Raw genomic sequence first — 21,743 nt, forward strand, 5'->3', positions numbered from 1 at the left:
AAGGGTTTAGGAAAATATAAACAGCTGGGTAAATATATTGGTACTCAATGCATTCTCTGTGAATTTATATTTAAGATTTTGACTGGAAATGCTCATCACAAGCTCAACATCTCTGTTAAACAAAGAAAACAATCCTTAAAAGACAAAACTCAGTATCACTCTCCGCCAACTAACCCAAACACAAAAATGTTCTGCTGAGACTTTAATTTCTATATGTTTCCACTTAAAAAATAAACAAATGTTAAAATAAGAGCCAAGAGTACTGCTGAGCCTGTGTTTAAGTGCTGAGGTTTGACTACAGGATCCTGAAAGCATTCAAGGCCACTTCTACCCATCCACACTCGCTTCAGCTGAAATATCTCATTCCTTTTTTTCCCTGCGATCTTTTATGTCTTTATAGCTGTTGGGATCTCATGCACGCTGCTTGTTTAAGTTTAAAGGTGCGAACACATTACAGCTGACAGATTGTGAATGGTGATTTATATGTCACTCCTTCAGCTCGCCCCGACCTGTAATTGTAATTTAGCTCTGAAGAGAGACCTGTCATCCGACCGGGAACCAAATTCAGGAATTCCGCCTTGTCGGGTCTCTTTTATTAATTTCTAAAACGCCCTCCGGAGTCCAAATCACAGGCCGGGAAAGTTGCACTGTTTAACAATTCACACATCAACATCTGCACGCATCTCATGTGTATTAGTAGCCACCGAGGGAAGATTGTGACATTGGTTGTGTTGCAATAAAAATACAGCGATTAAAAGTTATAAAAACAACAACTAGTTAAACATTGCATTTTAAAAGCTGTGGGGAAATTTCAGAATAACCACAGCAAGGAGTGTTACTACACCAGTATATTTGATGGGATATGGCGTGTGACTGTGTATTAGTGTTGTCTGATGTGTTGGGTACCATGTGCCCACAAAGAAACTATGAGTACTTTTGAAAAAGTTAAAGTCATGTTAACTCACAGTCCTCCAGTCTATCTTAAACTATTAAAAGTTGATTCTTTTAATATTGACAGCATCACTTTAAGGAGGAAATTAAATTATTTTAAACTCACATGTAGGTATTCCAATAATAATGCTGTCTTCACGTGCTATCGGAAATTTGATTCCCATTTCCAAAGTCGAGATTACGAGCTTGTTCTGTTCAGGTGGTTTGTTTTCGAAAGAAATGGAGGATGAGTAAATGTTATTTAAACACAACACGTATTTACAGTATAGACCAGGCAAGGCAATAAAACTAATAAAGCACGCCTGCCACAGCAGAAATACTTCTTCTATCCGCCAAGTTCGAGGCCCGCCCATCTTGGGAATTTGGGTATCAAAATAATTTCCCAGAGGTAAATTCATGTGCAATTTTTTATTTAGGAAAATTATATTTAAGTTAATTCCGATAGCACATAAAGGCAGCATTAGTTATGTTTTATATGGTTTATTTTAATATTGTTTAGCTATTTGGTTGGTTTTGAGTTTAATTCTCACCGTCGGCCGGACTCAGACCACGGGCCGCAGAGATCATGGACAGTGTCGGACTGCCGTGAGCCGATCGGAGATAATGCTCCACATGAGGAGAGACGTAAGAATGAGGAGGAAGAAAGGTGGACTCGCCGGTGGCCCCCGGAGACAAACGGATCAGAGAGATGTCAGAAATCACCGGACTGCCCGCTAACCCTGGAGGCCTGGAGGAGAGAGATGAAGAAAGCATTGATTGGACTGTCAATAATCACTGTTAAAAAGCTCATAAAACATGAAGGTGAGGTTTAACATTCAGTTTGGGTGCTAATGATGGGTACAAAGTTGATTGATCTCATCATACTGTAAGTCTTGGAAAAGATGTGACTGATCTGTACTGAAGGTTTGTTTGTCCTTGTCAGTAACCCCTAAAATTATTGAGCCGTGTTTAAAAACATCTGATAGACACGCCGATGACATGATCTAATGTTAGACTCAGCGTCTCTCGGTTTCTTAGCTATGAGAGGTTTGCCATAAGTAATATTTTTGAGGTCTGGCATTGGGCTCAGACAGGCATCAGAGCGTGGATTCATCTGAGGTGTGATGGGGTAAAGCCAAAATTTTAAACGCAAACCAGACCGGCAACTCGATCTGCTCGTCTGCGCTTTCATTTTCCATCTGTCCAAAAAGAAAACGTCTGAGCTGCGAGCGATCGTCTTTCCTCAGACACATTGAGCTTTAACCTGCGGAGACTTTCTAATGATTTCCAGACATTTATTCTGTCAAAAAAATATTAGCTTGATTTGGACCTAAAAATCTCTGTGATATTTCTGATGTTTTTAAAACAGACAAAAATGAGTCAAATGCAGATATTTTCTGCTTCTCCTCAGTATTATAACACGGCACTCCTTCTTGAATTTTAACTGTGCCAAGATATCACAATAAAGTCACATATTTCAAACTCCTAAAACAACAATTAACTCATCTGTTTTTATTTCTGCTGTGTAATTTCAATTTGAGGAGAAAGATCTGAGACAAAGCTGATAGTGTTCAAGTTCATGTGAGCTTTATTGTCATACTGATAAATGTGGAGACATACAAAATAAATAAATGTCATGCTTCACAGGACCACAGTGCTAATCAACATATGAAAAGTTCATAGAAGTGCATCTGACAGGTTTTTTATCAGACTCTTTCATTTCATTTTAATGGCGATGAAAAGCTTGTTAGTCAGTAACTGAAAAGCCTTATTTTCACAATGTCACTTTCAGTGCTATTTAACAAATTTGACTTTGTTAAAAACTCATTCACAGACTGCAATTCTTTTCCGTGCACTTTCTTGTAAAACTGATGTGGCATTTAATGGATTCTGCCAACAAACTGGAATAACTGGTGTAAAAAAGACCTTACACAATGAACTGTTATGTGTTTATTACCTTAAAATGAGCAGCTTTTATCTACATACACCACAGGTCCCCTTACATGAAAGTCGCCATTTTGTGCCACCATGTTTCTACAGTAGCCTTAAAGAGACAAACTGCTCTACAGAGTGCGTTTGGTCAATACATGTTGTTTTCTCTATGCATTTTGGTGAACAATGGACTGAGCCATTCACAATCTCACTGCTTGATGCGGCTAAAATTTATACACTGCGCCTTTAAATTATATTAAATGTTTGATTGTAATATTGAGGGAAAAAAAGAGGCTAAAATGTTCCTCTGTAATGTAACATCACAAACAATCTTACTCAAAATGTGTCAAAAAATAAATAAATAATCTTTGTCTTCAAAAAATAAAAAACACGGCTGATAAACAACAAGCATACACATACTGTATATCAGACACATGCATACTTAATAAACATCTCTATCCTTAGAGATCACATGGACTATGTGTAAAACATTCACTATTTCAGACAAACCTCCACTACAAAAGAGAAAACACAGCCCGGGCGGCACTTAAATAAGTAATGTAATATTCAGATTTTAACATCTTTAGCCCGTGGATTCCTTCTCATTTTCATACCAATGGGAGAATCCAGTAAAAGAAAGAAAGAAAGACGGGCACTGAGACATCGCCCATTCCACACCAGGGGACTGTGGGACCTTTCACACCTTATACCCTCCCTAAAGAGACAGACGCTCTCAGGGTCCAGATTATAGCTCCCAGAATGCAATGGGGCAGCGCCGGCAATGAAGGATACGAGCCAAAATCTAGTAAATCTCAGTGGCCTGGGGCTTCAGACGCAGCGTGATTCAATGAGTCAGTCCATGTCCTTGGCTGCACTCGAAATCGCTCACTTTCCCTATATAGTGCACTATACAGAGAAAGAATAAGAACTGATGGACAAGCAAGAAGTGCTACTTGTACGTGGGAAAGTAATAATCTATGCACATTTTAACAATCAATTTATTTCATTTTAAAAGTTTTATTTAAATCTCAATTAAAACTAAATTGATATTTGTTTACCAAAAACAGCACAAAATGGATGGCATCCAAGATGTGCAATTTACAGGGAACAGAAAGCAATTTTGGGGACGGCATATTATTTATAAACATGATTTCGTGATTTCACCTTTATATACAAATGTTACCAAATGTCTTTTATCTTTCTGCCACAGCAGTGACAAATTGTCCATAAATACACATAATTCCTGCTATTAATCCATCATAATATCGTCCAGAGTCATCACAACAATGCTGAAAGCCAGCGTATTTCCCGATTCATGGATGGCTGAGCGCAGACGGGTTATTGTTAAGAGCGAGAGAGCAGGTTTAGACTCCTGTGATGCGAGTATTGTTTCTGGTGCTCGTGTTGGTGGGGCGTCCGTGGCCAGCAGATGGGCAGAGCACCTGTTTGTGCTGCGTGCCAGGTGGTCAGGTGCCCACGTGTTGGCATCATCTGAGCAGTTTTGGTGATAGAGATATGTGTGTCTGATTTAAACCTCATTCACAAGCAGCACATGAAACATGAGCCATCATGAGTGAGATCTCTTTAACAGCTTCATTTTTTCTCATAATCATCAAAGAAATGAACTAAATGCTAAAGTCTTCAGCTTCTTAGATGTTTCTCCTCAACTCCCACAAGCTCACATTTCCAATTGGCCAAATATAAGGATGTGAATGTAAAGCACACACAGGTGTACATAAGGTTTAAATGCTTACAATACATACTGTAAACCTTCATGCACATAATATACGCACAAATATTCAATTAGATATTTCCTGTGTGTGTATATAACTCAATGACAGGATCGTGTCTCTATCTGGAGGCTGATATTCTACCAAATCAAGCATAAGTCATCATTTCACCATCTAGGTTTACTATAGACCCGATACAGTCTGTCTATGAGTAACCCACTTCTAGCCAAAATAAACTTGAATTTGGTTACGTGTGTTTATTATATTATTTCACTATGTAAGCAAAGTCAATATATTGTGATTACAAGCTGTTTGCTTTTTATTTATTTTTGGTTTATAGACGTCTATTAAATTTCACTGAATTTTGCCTTGTTTTAGCCTAGATGTCTGATGTGTTGGGACGACTATTAGACATTTTTTAAACATGAACATACAGAGCTGACAGGATTTATCTCCAGTGAACACAAACTACTACACTGACTTTTGAAATAATCTGACATTTCATTATTGTAAACAAACCTTCAGTTCATTTTGAAACAACGCAATCATTTGTTTTCCTATAGTCATCGGTTTACAGTTGTATTGTAAGTTTTATTGATCCTGGAACGGTTGAACTGTGTTTTCCTGCTCCGAAGCTTTCTGACAGTGAGCCGGATGAAGAACGATGCTGACAAGTGGGTGGTGCTTTCTTTCTTCAGCGGTCTTCTCCTCCTCACCTCGTCCCCGAGCCCGAGAGAATTCCCACTGCGCTCGCGTCCTCGGCACAGATGAATCGCACCGGCCGCTGTCACTTCAGCTCCCGGGAAAAAAAAAACGCTAGCTTTTCCGTCTCTCGCTTTGTCAAACGGACCAAAAAAATGAAGAGGAAAGAAAGAGATCCATAGGGGAAGCGTTCTGCGAGCGCTCCGCTGACAGCTCTGACAAAATAACCAGCACCCTCATTATTTTATATGCAAACAATGATAAAACGAACTGTACGGACATGTCATGTTAGACAATCAGCACGGAGACCCCTGACATGCCGCCCGGCGACTGTAACAAAGTGCCTCGGCTTGCCACGGGCGACACCGCACTTAATTTGCTGCACAATGTCCCTGTAATTAGATGAATTTGGCTCAGGCAGAGGAAAAGACAGCTAGATCAAGGTCTTGATGAATTAGGGGTCTACTGTCAAGATCAAATCACATTAATCAAAGCCAGCGAGTGTTCAGACAGCTAGTCTCCCCCCAACGCCGCTCTATGTGTGATGAATAGGCTAGCTGCTAGCGGGCAGACCAAATGTATCACCATCAAAATCTGTGAATTTAAATGTAAGAACAGTACTTCCAGAATTCCATCGATTTATTCTGCTCTTTTAAGATAAACCGAGCGACGAGACCCCGTTTCGAAAAAAGACGAGGGGTTGTATTTAGGGGAAGAACAACAAAGTGTAACTTCGAAAACTAGCACGGCCCACTTTGCGTTTCAACAATGCCGCTGCCGATCCGTCTGAAAATTCACGTGGGAAACTCTGAAGGTCTGGAGGTTAACCTACATTACACCGATCGTCCACCTGAACCGGAGAAAGCCGCTCTGCCTCAAAGAATGGTGTGAATTTAGAAACAGAAAGAAGATCTGCTGAACCCGTAAGAAAAACACAATATCGATCCCTATAGATGGCGATGAAGTTAAATAGAGGTCACATTATGAAGTCTCTCGTACATTTCTTTGAGGGGTTTCAGAAGAGATCTCAACATATTCAGAAGATCTCAGGATTAAAGCACAAGAACTTGATTAGCAGCTCTGAGATATCTCAATAAATAAACCCTAATCTCAGGTGCTGCCACACCTCTTTCAACAACTTAAGGGGGCGTGCACACCAAAGCTTTAACGCCCGCGGCCGGTGCATGTTTTCAATTGATTCCAATGGAAAGTCTGTGTTTTTTAAATAAGCCGGCGCTCTGCTGCTTTTCCGCACTCTACGCGGAGCGTCGTGAGTTGAAAGAGATTCAACTTTGGGTGAAAAGCTCAGCTCGTCAATGTCAGTTCTCACACCGCTGTCCAATCACAGTGGAGGAGGGGCGGTACAAGTATCACAACAACCAACCGGTTCACAGCAAGTATCACAGCTAAAAAGCACTCGGCTGAAAAAAGAGCTGGCATTCGGTGTTTAAATGTTTTGGTGTGCACAACCCCTAACTTATTGCTGCTTTCTATTTAGTGACATTTTCTCTGTAAACTCTTCAGAGATCACTTTTGACCAAGTTGCTCTGGAGAAGAGCGCCTGCTCAGTACCTGAAAAATCTCTCTTCTATGTTTTTATTGTGTATTTAATCTGTTTTAAAACTTTGGTTGGCCTCTGGCCATGTTTAAATGTGCGGTAGAAATAAACTAAAATGTTAAACATGAATGATTCAGATTGTTTCAGGTCTCTTTGTGGGTTTGAGATTTACCCACGCTTGACTTTGAGTTTTAGCTCTGGCGTAGACACAAAAGCTCTTTTCACAAATAGATTACGGAAAATACACGGAAAATGCGCCCGGGATCATTTGATTTTTGGTTCATTCACACTGCCAATGATTTTCCAGAATCTGTGCATGCATTTACACACATCCCATGAAGACGTAATGTGTTTTTTTCCACAGTGTCTAAAGTTTGCTAATTATCCGTGATTTCTCTATCAAGAAACAACGCATGTGCATTTTTGTTTATGATAAGATGATAAGGAGCGTGTGATGCTCTGTTGGTGAATGATCTCTGATAGTGACGAGCTCCCTGATCTCTGCTTTAGTTCAGTTTAAATATTTCTTGACTTGAATGTTGATCTGTGTTTAAATGCCTGTGTCAAAGATCTGAACTATAACTTGTTGTTGCGATGACACGCGCGTCCTTACTACGGCATGCCCCTTTAAGGGACACTCCACTTTTTTTGAAAATATGCTCATTTTCCAGAGTTAAACATTTGATTTTTCTCGTTTTGGAATCCATTCAGCTGATCTCCGGGTCTAGCGGTTCCACATTTAGCATAGCTTAGCATAATCCACTGAATCTGATTAGACCATTAGGATCGTGCTCAAAAATAACCAAAGAGTTTCAATATTTTTCTCTTCTGAAGTTACATCGTGTACTAACGGCGCATTCACACGGGGCGTCAGCGTTAACGCTTCCCATTCACTTTTAATGGGTGATGTCATGCGTTGCCGAACTGAATTGTGGAAGTTAAACATTTCTCAACTTTTCAAGCGGCAACGCGTGCGTCAGCCAATCAGATCGCCTTATGCAAATTACCTGGACAGAACCAGCCAATTACGTTTATGGAAGAACGGAGCATGTGTAGCAGCCACTGTGATTGGCTGTTGGCCACGCTTCAGACAAGCCTTCCGTAAGCGTTAACGCTTACGCCCCGTGTGAATGCGCCGTAAGACTGAGGAAAATTAAAAGTTTTTCTAGGCGGATATGGCTAGGAACTATACTCTCATTCTGGTGTAATAATCAAAGAATTTGTTGTCGTAACATAGCTGCAGCAAACGCAATGATATTACGCAGGGCCTGAAAATAGTCCCCTTGATAACTTTCAATAACAAGGGGATTATTTTCAGGCACTGCGTATTGCGCCTGATGTAACTTCAGAAGAGTCAAATCTTAAATAGCAAAAATATCGAAACTCTTTGGTCAATTTTGACCGCAATGCTAAAGGTCTAATCAGATTCAATGGATTATTACTAAGCTATGCTAAAAGTGCTAGCGCCAGACTCGAAGATCAGCTGAATGGATTCTAAAATGGTAAAAATCAAATGTTTAACTCTAGAGGAGCTGGAAAATGAGCATGTTTTTAAAAAAAAGTGGAGTAAAGCATTGTTTTTGCCTCTTTTTAACACAGAAGGCTTTCCGTAAATGTTACGGCAACGTTACTAGATCCTCTTTGCGAGAGCGATCCTAGAACATTTACTGGGACCAAGGAAGTGCTGTGTGAATGAGGTTAAAGTGAGATGTTTGAATGTTTTCTAAACGATTAAATCAAGAACTACATGAACTCTTAAGATGATAAAGCTCACATTCTCAATATAAAGCATTGTTCTGAATCCACCCCAGACCGTTCAGTCAAATCCAAACACGTTCTTATTAAAGTTTCCAAAATCAAATCTGTGTTCTTTTTGTTTTTTTAGGTGTCTGTGATCAAACTGCATTTAAATGTAGCGTGTCTGTGTGCATTCTGACCGCAGGGATAAACAAAACAAAAGCTTACAGAGTTTATATATGTTGACAAACTAAACCCAGAGTCCGACCGATGGGAAACGTGACTGCAGGCTTACCCGTGTAAGGCGTGAAGCGCGTGGGGTTCGAAGTGGTATCTCCCCTCGTGGTGACGAACATCGACAGGGATCGGAGAATGGAAAGTCGGGAAAATGTGATGGGGGCCTGTAGACCAGAAAGAGAAAAAAGAAACTGAGAAAAAGCCAGACTTCCAAAAAGGAGATTTCAAAGGCAACAGTGCTACAATAAAGTAACATGAATTTCAGAGGGCGCTGAGCAGTTTCGTGTAAAATATTGGCACTATCACACAAGAGTGAATGAATAAATAAATAATCAAAGTATCATAAGAAATCCTACATCTCCAACATAAAAGATATCCAACTGGGCTTTTGACAAAGACCTGCAGCTAGATGCTCTTTGAACTCGTGCAGATGATGGACGTTACGAAGGAAAAACCATCCGGGACGCAAACCGGGTCTGACAGCGGAGGGAGATGCTCGACATCGCCACGTTAACCAGAACATCTCCTTACTGCGGAGAGTCGACGCCGAAATCCCCAAACCGCTCCAAAACAAAGACGCCAGGATTATGTAAAATCTAATGAGGGTTGTGTGCAGAAGTGGGGTCTTTGAAATCAAATACAGTGACTTTAATAAGAAATGCCTGCTTGGATTCATTTTTTACAAGACGACCTTGCTTACAACTCAGCAGTTTACGGTTTGCTGTATATATTAACCGGCTTTTCTTTTCATCATAACTCCTTCGGCTGGATCGGATTAAAAAAATCCAGAGAGAATCAAAATCAGCACTTTCCTCTAATAAAGTCTCTGTTGGCTCGGGACGTCCCGTTAAAACCCAGGGCTTCATTAACTGTCGTGATAGCGGGAGACCGCAGTTGATCTTGGTGCGGGCGAGCGCTTTATAGTGCCACATGTGAAGAGATGTTTGATATCTTAATGTCTTAACTAGATTTATTGTCTAATTAGCTTTTCAATCCATCTTTTCCTGCCAGATGAACTCTGCCTTTTGTCTTGTTTGTTATCAAAGCAGAAATTTGAAGGCTCTCCTTGTTTTGTAAAAAACTGATTTCTAAAGACATCATGTGAGCTTGTGTTTACTGTGTACAAGAAATGCTACAGTGATGTGTCTGCATGCCGAAGCATCACTACAGGGTTGCTAGGGTGTTCTGAGTGGTTGCTAAGGTGACCTGTGCAGTTACTAGGATGTAGCTGGCTGGTTGTTAAGGTGCACCCAACCCTAACTATGCTGACTTTAATGCTGCGTTCACACCAGTAGAGGCGTCAAGTGCGAGTGATTTCAATGTTAAGTCAATGTAAAGATGCGTCTGGAGGTCTCGTGACGCAAATGAGGCATTTAGCGCACCGCGGTAAATGTGAATTGAAACGCGGGAAACGCGAAAGTTGAAAAATGTGAAATATGGCGGAAAAACATGTTGCGTTAACCAATCAGGAGTTTGCTCTAGTAGTGACGTTAATACAGGAAGCAAACGGAGTCACAGAAGCCCCTCCCATTACATGAATTTCTGCGTGAATGTCTCGATGACTAAAATTTTACACACGGCTTTTACGCGTGAATAAAGCGAGTAAACTCAAACTGTTCAAGCGGCAAACTAGACGCAGTAGATGTGAATTTGACGCCTCAAACGCGGCTGGTGTGAACCCACGGTAACAAACACTAATGAGGAGTAAAAGAGGAGATGAGGTTTGAGCTGATCTCTGGACTGTATTAACACAGCAGCAGTGGGTGGGTGAGGGTTGACCCACAGATGTCAGAGGTCACAGGTCATCATCTACACCTGGTTCCTTCAGAGTATTGAGACTCAGAAACAGCGTGAGTCAGCAGATTCTCTCTCCTTCTCAATCACATTCAACCAGAATGACAGACAAGAAGAGAAAACAACTCTCTCTCTCTCTCTCTCTCTCTCTCTCTTTCTCTCTCTCTCTCTCTCTCTCACTCTTTCTCTTTCTCTCTCTCTCTCTCTGTCTTGTTCATGGTCACTGAGATGTTTTTGGGCTAGTTTTGAATGGTTATTGGGGTGATTTTGTGACATGGATCTGGCAACCCTGGCTGTGCATTTGTGCAGATGTTTTGTTCAGATGTGCATTTGAACACTACACTGCCTGTCTTCCACCTGTTGTTACTTTAAATTAAAGCATTTGTTAAACTTATAAAATGTAAATATAGTCTGACACAAATGCACATATTTAAAAACGAACAGTTCAGACACGATCCAATAAACAACAACATGGCAACAAACACTGACATTATCATTTATATTGAATGAGTTTGTGTTTGTGTCTTGATGATGTTTGTTGGATCAGTGTGAATTAGCCTTTATGATCAATATATATATATATATATATATTAATTTGTCATTTAAGTTTAGTCTTAACTTTCCTGCCTGTAAAAGTCATACAGGGATGACATGAGATAAAAAATAACAGTATTTTTTAGGAGATTCAGTGAACTTTCAGAGCCTGTTTGCTGTTGATCTCTGCAGAATTACAAATTTAGCAAAACAACCCTTAAACATGTTTGTTAAGATCAAAGTGCCTGCACATAAAAGCTTCTTCATATAAAGTCATATAGTTTCTTCATAAATAAGCTACACATGGCCTGTTGTGTATCTAAATAAAACAGCTCCACGTAAAGCATCAAACCTCAAAGCATAAAACGGCCTGTGTGACCGTGGGATTCATGTACCTCTTTATTGTGTTTGTCATGGAAACTGCCTTAGGTCGATTTAATTGATGAAAACCCAATAAAACACACCTGACATTTAAAGAGAGCATTAATGCCACACAGCTGCTAAAAACATAACAGACCTGCTAAAGCATCTTCTATGTTTTTAACCCCACTATTGCAGCTCATGACATGCAAAGACGTTTCTCTTTGACCTTTAGTAGTCGCTGTATTACATAAGTTCACAAAAATCACGACAAGCAACTGTGGTCCTCTCCTGGTGCTTCTGTAAAGAGAGTATAATCGCAGTCTCCGATCCACGAGACGCGTCTTCATTCAGCGCCCAGCCGCAGTTAATGCGCCATTACTAATGCAGCGAGTGAATAATTGCAGGGGCCGATGGGAAGAAAGGTCGAGGACAAAGAGAAACAGAGAAGTGGGTCAGTGAAACGTGACGGAGCGCGGCGAACCTCGAGCGCTGCTGGAATCCACCCGCGCCGAAGTCAAGGGCCGAGTCCGGTTATAACAAACTTTACGCTTTAATCAACAGAAGATCTCAAATAAAACGGGAGAAAAGATGCAAACTAGGCTAATTGGAGGGATGAAAAATACACAAACCCAAATATCGCTGATTGTTTGCGACTGCCTAACCAAAATGAGAGCGTAATGAGCGGTAAGCCACCCCCAGCCCCTGTCATTAAAACTACACGTTACACCGCGCTCTCATTCATCTGTGCTCGCCCTCAATTATCCACATTACCGCTGTTTTTTCCAGCGTCACATTTTTCATGTCAGTACAAACACCCTCCCGTTCGCGGGCCGCCCCCTCCTTCTCTCCGAAGAGGCTGGAGGAGGCCCCGGGCCCGTCGCCGGAGCAGCGGGCAGGTTTATTCGATCATGCCGACAGGCCCATTGTTCCCTCTCAACAGGAAGAACAAAAGAGAATCGCTCTGGAGAGTTCAAGAGTCACGTTTAACAGCTTCGGTGAGCTCTATCCCCTCAGGGCTGCACCGCGGCTGCAGAGTTAAGCCCCTCGCATCTATTAGTCTTTAGGTGATAACATTTGTTTCCACATTTGAGGGAACCGCGCGCCGCACTTTTTCAGTGTCACGAGCGAACGGCTTTCGCGCGCACCGGCTCCCGACTTCCAGCCTGGCCGCTAACATCTGCACGCTCTCTGAGGAAACGACCTTTCCCGAGCATTTCCATAGAAGGGCCTGAATCACATAAACGTGGTCCCACTTAACTTTAAACGCATCTGTCCGATGTACTTCAGCTTTGAATATTTAGGGCAAACACACACAAGACTCCTGTCTTTGTTATCCTCTGATCCCGGGATGTAAATGGTTTCATTTGACAGGAAGTACTCGACAACAATAATGGGCCTTTGAGTGCCCGGGGTCTTTGCGGCGCAATTAAAAAGCTTTCGGTGTTACTCACAAAATCAAGGGGGGAATTAGACAGGAAATTCCTGGAGAATAAGCTGGCCTGAGGCCTAACCAAACATCACAATGCCAACTATTACACATCACACCAATGCATTCTGGGATTAAAGCCTCATGTAGTTTTAGAAACGCCATTTAATTTATTAACTAGAGAAGTGAACAAGCCAACTAGACAGATAAACCAGTATAAATCAACTCATCAACATTGGTAGGGTAAAATTGTATTTTTTATAAATCTCTTAGTAAGCCTGAAGGTAAACCAGGAGGAGAGAGAGAGAGAGAGATGAGATGCATGTTGTTAGCATGCTGTTTGTGTAATCTAAGCACTTAATAAGAGTGCAGAAGTGTGCAAGAGTGATTACAGCAGACACTTCACTATCTGATTTATCACCACTGCCTGTAATAGTGCTGCTTAACACACAGGTTTGTCCAGATTAAGTAATTACCTTAAAGCTGAAGTTTATTATCTTTAGGTCTGGCGCGATGATAAAAGGAGGCCTGTCGCGGAGACAGAGCGCGCAGAAGCCGGGACGCTGAATGAATAAGGGAGATAATTAAAATGCGATGCATTAAAGTGGGCGCAGTCAATGCACACCGTTTCTTACATTCATATTAGCCCGTAAAACCCCTCCGATGGGGGCGAGGGATAACAGCTGGGCCGAAGCTGCAGGTGAACAAGTGCACATCTGTAAATGAAAAAAGGACGGCGCTTATTTACAAAGCGTGCAGAATTACACCTGAAAACATCCATTGCGTTGGCGGGGTCACGGCTAACTTGACTTTTTTAATAAGTGTGCAATGTAAGCAAAGGGGTTTGGGTGTGTTGGTTAAAGTAAGCATCTGAAACATGCACCTTGATGAGAGGCAGAAAACATTTGTACATTTTAATGAGAGATTATTGCATTCCTGGTCTTGTGTGCACCATGCACGTTAAAAATAGTCCATTCTGAAGTCGTGCTGATTTGGTTTGCGGTAACAGTAGGAGGTCAAGACAACATCAGTCAGCATGTGTCGTAGCGTCTCTGACAGATGGACTTGCTGGCAAAAAATAGCCAGAGTTACTTCCCATTTTACACCTCTGACAGTCACCAGACTCTTGAGGATCAGCGATGACGAGAGAAACTAAAATAGAGATCTGATCGATTGGCTCTGAACCACCAGAGCGGAGAGGACACAACGCTACAGGACGATGACCAGACGCTGTCACCGGTTAGCACACAATACTGCAAACAAACCTCTCTCACCCTGAGTATTAAACTTATTTATATTATTAAAGGTGTAATTTATGTCAAATTTATTAGAGAAAAAAATTCAAACTACAGTTATTTTTAATTATACTTTCATTTACATTACATTACATTTATGCATTTGGCAGACGCTTTAATCCAAAGCAATGTATAGAGCATTTAATCTATACAATTTTTTTTGTACATGTGTGCATAACTTTTTATGTTGCTTATGCAATGCTCTATTCAATGAACAACAGAAACACCCAGGAACACTTCAACAATCTAATAAAGAATTACAGGACTTTATAAATATATAAAAGCCTGAATGATAATATTGAGATCATAGCTGTTTTCTCGGGTTTCTGATAGCAGATTGTCATTGGTTGACTTCTCTAAAACACAGCAAGACTCTTCTGCTACAGAATACACAACCATGTATCACGAAATTATGTACCTGTAGTCACGTAATTTTGTTAGTGTTTTCCGTGACACTGACACGTTTTTCCACCTTTTTGCACATATTTCTGTGAACGTGTCACTGTCACGTATTTGTTCCTCAACTGTTTTGTCCTATTTTCAAACCATTGATGCTTCAGTTTAGGGTTAGATTTGGTGTTTGCGTTAGGATGTCACTTTAAGTATTGGTTTATAACTTTTTTTCATGATTTATTTTTTATAATTTATGATTTTTATACTATTGTCGCCTGGCATAGGGTTAGAGTTGGGTTTGGGTAAGGATGTCATTTTATGTAAACCGAAGCGACAATGGTAAGAGAATAGGACAAAACAGTTGAGTAACAAATAACAGTGACACGTTCACAGAAATACGTGACATGTTCATGCAAAAAGGTGGAAAAACGTGTCAGTGTCACGGAAAACACTCACAAAATTAGGTGACTATAGGTACATAATTTAATGATAATGGGTTGGAATACAACATGCACCGTTTCTTTAATCTTCTAATTTAATAGTTTTGAAAGCTTTGCACAGGAGCAGAAAAACATTTAGATCATTGAAAGATGCATTCAAAATATAAAACATCTGCATCTGGACAAATTTGAAAAGATTTTATATTTTGGGTTTATTTGATAAAGTTATGATGCATCTAATAAATATTTCAATCACAAGCTTTGAGAAAAAACAAAATGAGAAACATCGGTTAGTCTCACACATGCAACATGTTTCTTCACAGAATATACTAAAGCAATGTTTTATTTCTGTTTTAGTTTACTATTCATTATTATTATAAATGCTTTACATATGTGTGCATTGCTCTTATTTCTCTCAGGAGTGTGTCATGTTGATCTAGGTCTTTATAAACCGCTCATAAAGTCTAGCGACACATCTCAAACATCTGCTAATGTGGTTTAGACATCTCTGCAGTAAACGTCCCTTTGACCCTCATAATCATCAGCTGAATTCTAATGACCCTTTACCAAAACCAAACCAACATCTCCATACGCTCATTCAGAATACAGTCATCATCAATACTGTACATGCATCTGTGCTTCATCCTTCATAGAGAAAACCTGTGCATATATACACAGCTGAAGAGAGATGTCTGACTAAACTAAACTGCCAATAAAAGTGTTTATAAAAAAGTCCTCTGATCTGCAGTGGTTTAAATCTGGATGATCCTCCGGTGTCTTTTTAATCTATTAAAATAACTCCCATTAGAACAGAGAAATAAAAAGATTTGATTCTGTGTTAAATGAACAGACCAGAGGAGATTTTAATTGAAAGTCTTTAATTGAATCATTAACTCTTTTCAGTACTGATCAGTTATCATTGCTTAAGGCTGCAAAGCTGTGTGTCTATGGACAGGTTGACCTTGTTTTACTCTGGCCTGCTTTAAGACACGCTGTAATAATCTCTGAAGCTCAAGGGGTATTCATGCATTTTTTAAAACCACAAAATGCTTTTGTTGGGGAAAGTAGTGGAAGTTTGTATAGTACATGTGAAAGAAACGGCCCATATCAAGCTAAGATGCGCTGGTTTAAACCAGTGTCACTGAAACAGACAAAGCTCACTAGTTTGGCCAGTCTGAACACATTAAGCTTAATGTTTCTGAGGACTGAACCTGAAGCTAAAAACAGACAGACAGTAAAACAACGTTATGTTTTTTAATTACAAATAATCCGAGTGGGTTTTCCCTATAGAGTTCATGTCATGTAACTGTAACCGCTTTGGCTCAGTCGGGGTGAAATTGTTCATGATCACGGCTGTAACTGTGGAGGTTCAGGGGGCAGAATGAAGGTTTTGATTATAAAATATCAGCATTAGATTTTACCCCCCACATCACATGAGCAGATCAACACTGGGACCGCATACGGCGAGAGCCGGACCTCATCGGATTTTCTCCGGTTACTGACTTTTTGTATCCACACTAATAAGAGAGCATGAGGGCTGTTAGAGGTGATATGACCCTCAACCTTTCAAAGATTGTAATTAGACTCACATTTCTGTAAGATAGAGGCTTGTGTTCCCGATCAACGTCTTATGTCTACATACAGAGATTGTGAGGCCTTTGAAATGCTATCGACATAACAGCACTAGTTTGACTGAAAAAGCTACAACACCGATTGGTTTGTAAACTGCTGCTTTTAAACAAAAACACCCGTTTAGTTAGTATTAGTTTGACAAAGAAATATTCCTCTTTACAGTGTTCCTGTACTGAGTGACATCATTCTCTGAGGCTCGTGCCGCTGGACATCTCAAGAGCTGCTGGATATTCTGATGAGCCACTCGAAGCGGTCATGGTCACAGCAAAGAGAGTTCAGGTTTTGGGGGGTTAGGAAGCCTCATGTTGGAGCACAAAGACCCTCATTCACAAGCAAATGCGAGGAAAAGATTGACTGAAAACAATTTCACGACCCCCTCCAGCTCCACTCCAGAGAGTCTTTATGAGACACAGTGACTCTGTACAATGCAACAACAGCAAAACTTCTCTCATCTCGTTTGTTCATTTCACTGTCACAATGATATTTTTTATCACGTAATTAAGCTTCATTCACTCACATGAAGAGTGATTCTTTAGATTTCATCACGTCTGCTTGATACGCCCAAAGCACTGGTTTAACTTAAACCCATCCATTAGTGTTTCAGTGTGTTTATGAAAGGAAAAGCCACAAGACGTTTTATGTTGAATCTAAAACTAGAGTGAATCAAGTGCCTTTATGTTTAATAGTTTTTAGTAAAGATGACTGGATGGGTTACTGTATCAAAGGCGGAGTGCGGAGTTTGAAAAACGCTTTGGAAAAGGAGATGGGCCGACTACCAAAACACACTTATAGCCAATCAGCAGTGAGGAGCATGTCTACTAACCGACATCCTTGCCGAGTTGCGTATGTGTCTTTTAAAAGAAGGTCCAGATTCTATTGGGGTAGGGGCGTGTTTGTTTAGGTGATTTCAAATATCAACATTGGCTTTCAAACATTGTGCACTCCGCCTTTAAAACATCTCATCATTTAGCACACCTTCTCTAGGGCCAGATTTACTAACAGCTTGTGCCAGCGCAAACCATCATTTTGGCGTTAAGTAACGACTGTCGGGATTTACTAAAGACGCTCAGTGGATCATTAGCGCTGTAAAGGTGTGGTCTAGTTATCTTTGTGACTGACCTTATTGCATATGCATTTCTAGGAGTTTCCCTTTCAGATGCTAAATTTATGGAAGAAGATTATTTCAATGATTCACGCAACCTGATTTACTAATGTTTGTGTGTGTGATATAACTGTTATTTGCACAATTTTTTTTAACACCGAACAAAAGCATCTTAAATCATTTTGCGCTTGAAATGGCTGCAGTTGGTTGATGATGAGAGAGACACCAGAGAGCTGGTGATACAAGGCAGAGGATTGTTTAACACGTAACAGTTTATTTGTAATGCCAGATGAACATATTATTCAAAAAAATGTTTATTTTTTATATGCTGGAAGAAATTAAAGAGGAGTCACACAATACTAGGTGCTTAAAAACGATTGTAAACCTTCATCCTCGGGTTCTTTTCAGTGTATTGGCTGGGATTTCATCCCGAATTTTCAGCTGCGATGTTCGGTGGTACTGAACTCAAGCGCATCAGGCGTCAGTAGATCACCCGCACCTCATTAGCTCTGCTTATTTCTGACCCTGAACTCATTTGCGCTGCTCTTAGTAGATTGCGTTGGTCATCATGAAAATGAGATGTTGCGCCTGTGTTATTTAATTTGTGCCTTTTTAGTAAATAACCTGCATGATATAACCACTCCCATCTGTGCTTTTTTCGGAATTTGGTACAAATTTGCCCTGTTTAGTAAATCTGACCTCTAATGTGTTATAATTTGTTAATGGTGTTAAAGATCACGAAGAAACATTCAAGCTTTTGATATTGAATAACTGCAAATCCTTACTGGCCCAAATGCACCTGCTGGATAATCTTCTGCACTCGTCTTGAGTTTCTTTGAAGATTATAAATGTCTTCAGATTGGTAAATTATTTATGCGTTTTTGATCTTATAATATCAGAGATTGAAGAAAGTTTCTATTTGTCTTCATCAACAAACATTCATTTTGTCAAAAGAATGAAATGAGAGCTTAGGGTTGGGAAACAAACTTTAACTTTTCTAAAGATCCTTATCAGCATTCCCTCCTGTTATGATGAAAGGTGGCATCTAATTTAATGTAATAGCAAATATTCAAGTAATAACTTATTTCTCCTGTCTCTTCATGAATTTATGGAGATGAATTGCAACATTTTGATCAGATATTTCTTTCAGTGGTACATAAGGTGGTTTGGTTTCTGCTAAAATCACATGTCAGAAAGATGGAAACTGAGAAGGATGAAGCAGATTTTGAGGTTATGGGATCTCTCTTTCAGGTCGTATAATGAAGGGGAATTTTCACCACACCGCTCAACTGCTTAAAATGACCTTCAGTGTTATTATTGCTTATATTTAAAGGTTAGGGATTTAAACAAAGGTCTGCTATTACTTTTAAACGACTGTTTCAGCTGTTGTACACAAACTGTCTTGCGCTAAAAGAGAGACCTGAGCCAAATCTACAGGTCAGATCACAGACAGCTTGACTTTCACATAAATTCTGCTATCTGGATCTAAGTGACGGGAATCACAGATATACACATGTGATAAATGAATGTAAAAACATATCTGCTGTGTTTCTAACAGATGGTTGTCTTTTATTTTCTTCAGTCATGATGAGATGATGAGATGTTCCTGCTCATACACACAGCTTGAACTCTTTTTCTTCACTGTGATTCTTCTAAACACTTCTGACTTCAGCCCAGATCAAACTGAATAACAGACTTAAAGCTGTTAAATGCACGTCTGAGCTAAAACTAAAGATATTGTACACAAATCCAAATTGGATTTTGAGTGTTCAACACATCTACACTTACAGACTCACGAGATGTCACGAAATGTATTGCAGGACTCCTAGACTTTTTCAAATATATGAGACACAGCTCAGAGATCAGAATATCTCAATATAGGATCAGAATATAGGATTGGGAATCTCCTTCACGTTTGTGCATTAAGAGACAAAAGTTTGTGCTCCTTAAAATCCCAAACAAATCCCAATGGTGGATGTGTCTCTGAAGACTGGAGCTCATTTACACAAACAGAGAGCGTTAAACAGATCCATGAGAGAGTTGTTTTAATCCCTTGAAGTGCTCACAGATCTCTCTAACACATGTAAATGGAAAAAAATAGTGTGTGTTGTTTTTGGGCAAACTCTGTTTTGGGTGAGATTTATGTTTCCAGACGTCTCCTGAAGCTCATGATAACTCTTAACAAGCCTTTGATGGCTGAATCAAATGTTCCAGTATAACGACGACTAATATCAGATTGACTTAATTGCAGTGTTTCAGTGCACACAGCTGGTCTTTACTCACGGCCGTATTGCATAAAACAACTGCAATGTGCAGCCAAACACTGTGAGGTCATAATGACATCACTGCATGTTTACTGTAATATCCAACAACATGTGTTAGTCTGTGAAATTAAAAGTGTGTCAAAATTCTCACATTTGGCTACCAAACTCTCTCTCTCTCTGTCTCTCTCTCTCTCTCTCTCTCTCTCTCTCTCTCTCTCCTGGTTTTGAATGATTTCAGTGGATAACACTTCTTCAGAAATGGGAGCTGTATAATGTATAAAACTCTTGTGGGTTAAGTGCAATGTTTCATATCAGGCCTAACTTTTTCTCTGGGTTGTTCTTTCTCGACCGAGTCTTTTTTAATGACTGAACCGCGGTGCAAAAACAACTTCTTTCTTTTGACTAAAGGAAAAGGGGATTAAAAGCCCTTGTGTATCTAAAGTTGCAATCAGCACAGCCGTCTATAAATAGACTCAGAAATGAGCGGGCGAGAGACTTTGAGTGAGTATATCTAATCTTTCTCTCTTTCTTGGGCCCCAAATGAATCTCAGATTAAAGGAGGCGAATCACAAAAAGTCATCAAGCTAAATGTTTACAAAATGTATGTAACCTGTAGAGTCATTAACTCTGCTGGAGAAAAGTGTTTCCATGTGGGCAAAACTGGAAATAATTAACATCTCTGTTACATCGGCAAAAGCTTTCTCATTATGAACATATGACCCGGTACATGAGACCCAGAAGAGGATAAAGAGTTTTTGTTCTAATGTGTGCGTGTATGTGTGCATGTGCGTGTATGTGTGTGCGTGTGTGTGTGCATGCACGTGTGTACATACACACAGTCAAAAGTTAGTGTTTATGTAAAGGTCACATACTAGAATAAGAGTAAACATATAAAAAATAACAAAAATGAAACAAAAAATTTTTTCACAACACAATTTTAAAGTAAGTCATGTATGTAGCCATCGTTCCTAATATACACATTTTGTTACCGTAGTTCTCACCATGAGATACTTTCCCCATCTCTATTCTTAGCACTTGTTGGCTGCTTTTTTGGCCATGCAATATTGAAGAAATATGCAATAGCATGCTAAATAATGCAATATTCAATATGAAGTACGATATTTCGTTCTCTATAATCAAGTATTAAAAAATGATATAACCAACACCTTTTAGACATTTAACATACAATCAAAAATAAATCAAATAAATATTACCACAATCATGCACAGTTGCACATGTACGCATATCCTAACTAACATCCATGATGTGCCAGATACTAAAACTAAATCGACCTAAAACTTGGACCATACATTATTTTTTAAAGTATGAAAACTAAATCTAATTTACTGCAAACCACTGCAATGCATATCACAGTATATATGTTTGCGCTATTTTGTTCATTTCAATATATTGCACAGCCCTACTGCTTTTCCTTTACTATTCTGTTCAAGACAATTCATATTTACCATTATTATATATATTTTTGCACAAAACTTAAGCATACACCTTAAGGTCTTTTTTATTTAAATAACCCCAAACCTTTGACCTGAATGTGCGTATACAGTATAAATAACCAAGACACTGTTGCAGAATAAAGATAAAATAAAGATACATGAAGCACTAAAACATGAAAAAACATGTTTGTAAGTGAATGGCCAGCTAAACTTCACTACT

The 21,743-nt window shown here is 39.7% G+C and overlaps 1 protein-coding gene across 2 annotated transcripts in view; it reads right to left on the bottom strand.

The window, feature by feature from the left end:
- The window catches only part of gli2b (GLI family zinc finger 2b), a 57,724-nt gene that overhangs the window by 19,632 nt on the left and 16,349 nt on the right, over positions 1-21,743 (bottom strand). For both annotated transcript variants that reach the window (XM_055184794.2, XM_055184793.2), the window contains exons 3-4: positions 8,885-8,990; positions 1,482-1,678 (exon numbers count right to left, since the gene is read on the bottom strand). In XM_055184794.2, the coding sequence (XP_055040769.2) occupies positions 1,482-1,678; positions 8,885-8,990 (303 nt within the window). The remainder of the gene's footprint in view (positions 1-1,481; positions 1,679-8,884; positions 8,991-21,743) is intronic.

This window comes from Misgurnus anguillicaudatus, chromosome 14, assembly GCF_027580225.2.
Source record: "Misgurnus anguillicaudatus chromosome 14, ASM2758022v2, whole genome shotgun sequence".
NCBI classification, from domain to species: Eukaryota; Metazoa; Chordata; class Actinopteri; order Cypriniformes; family Cobitidae; genus Misgurnus; species Misgurnus anguillicaudatus.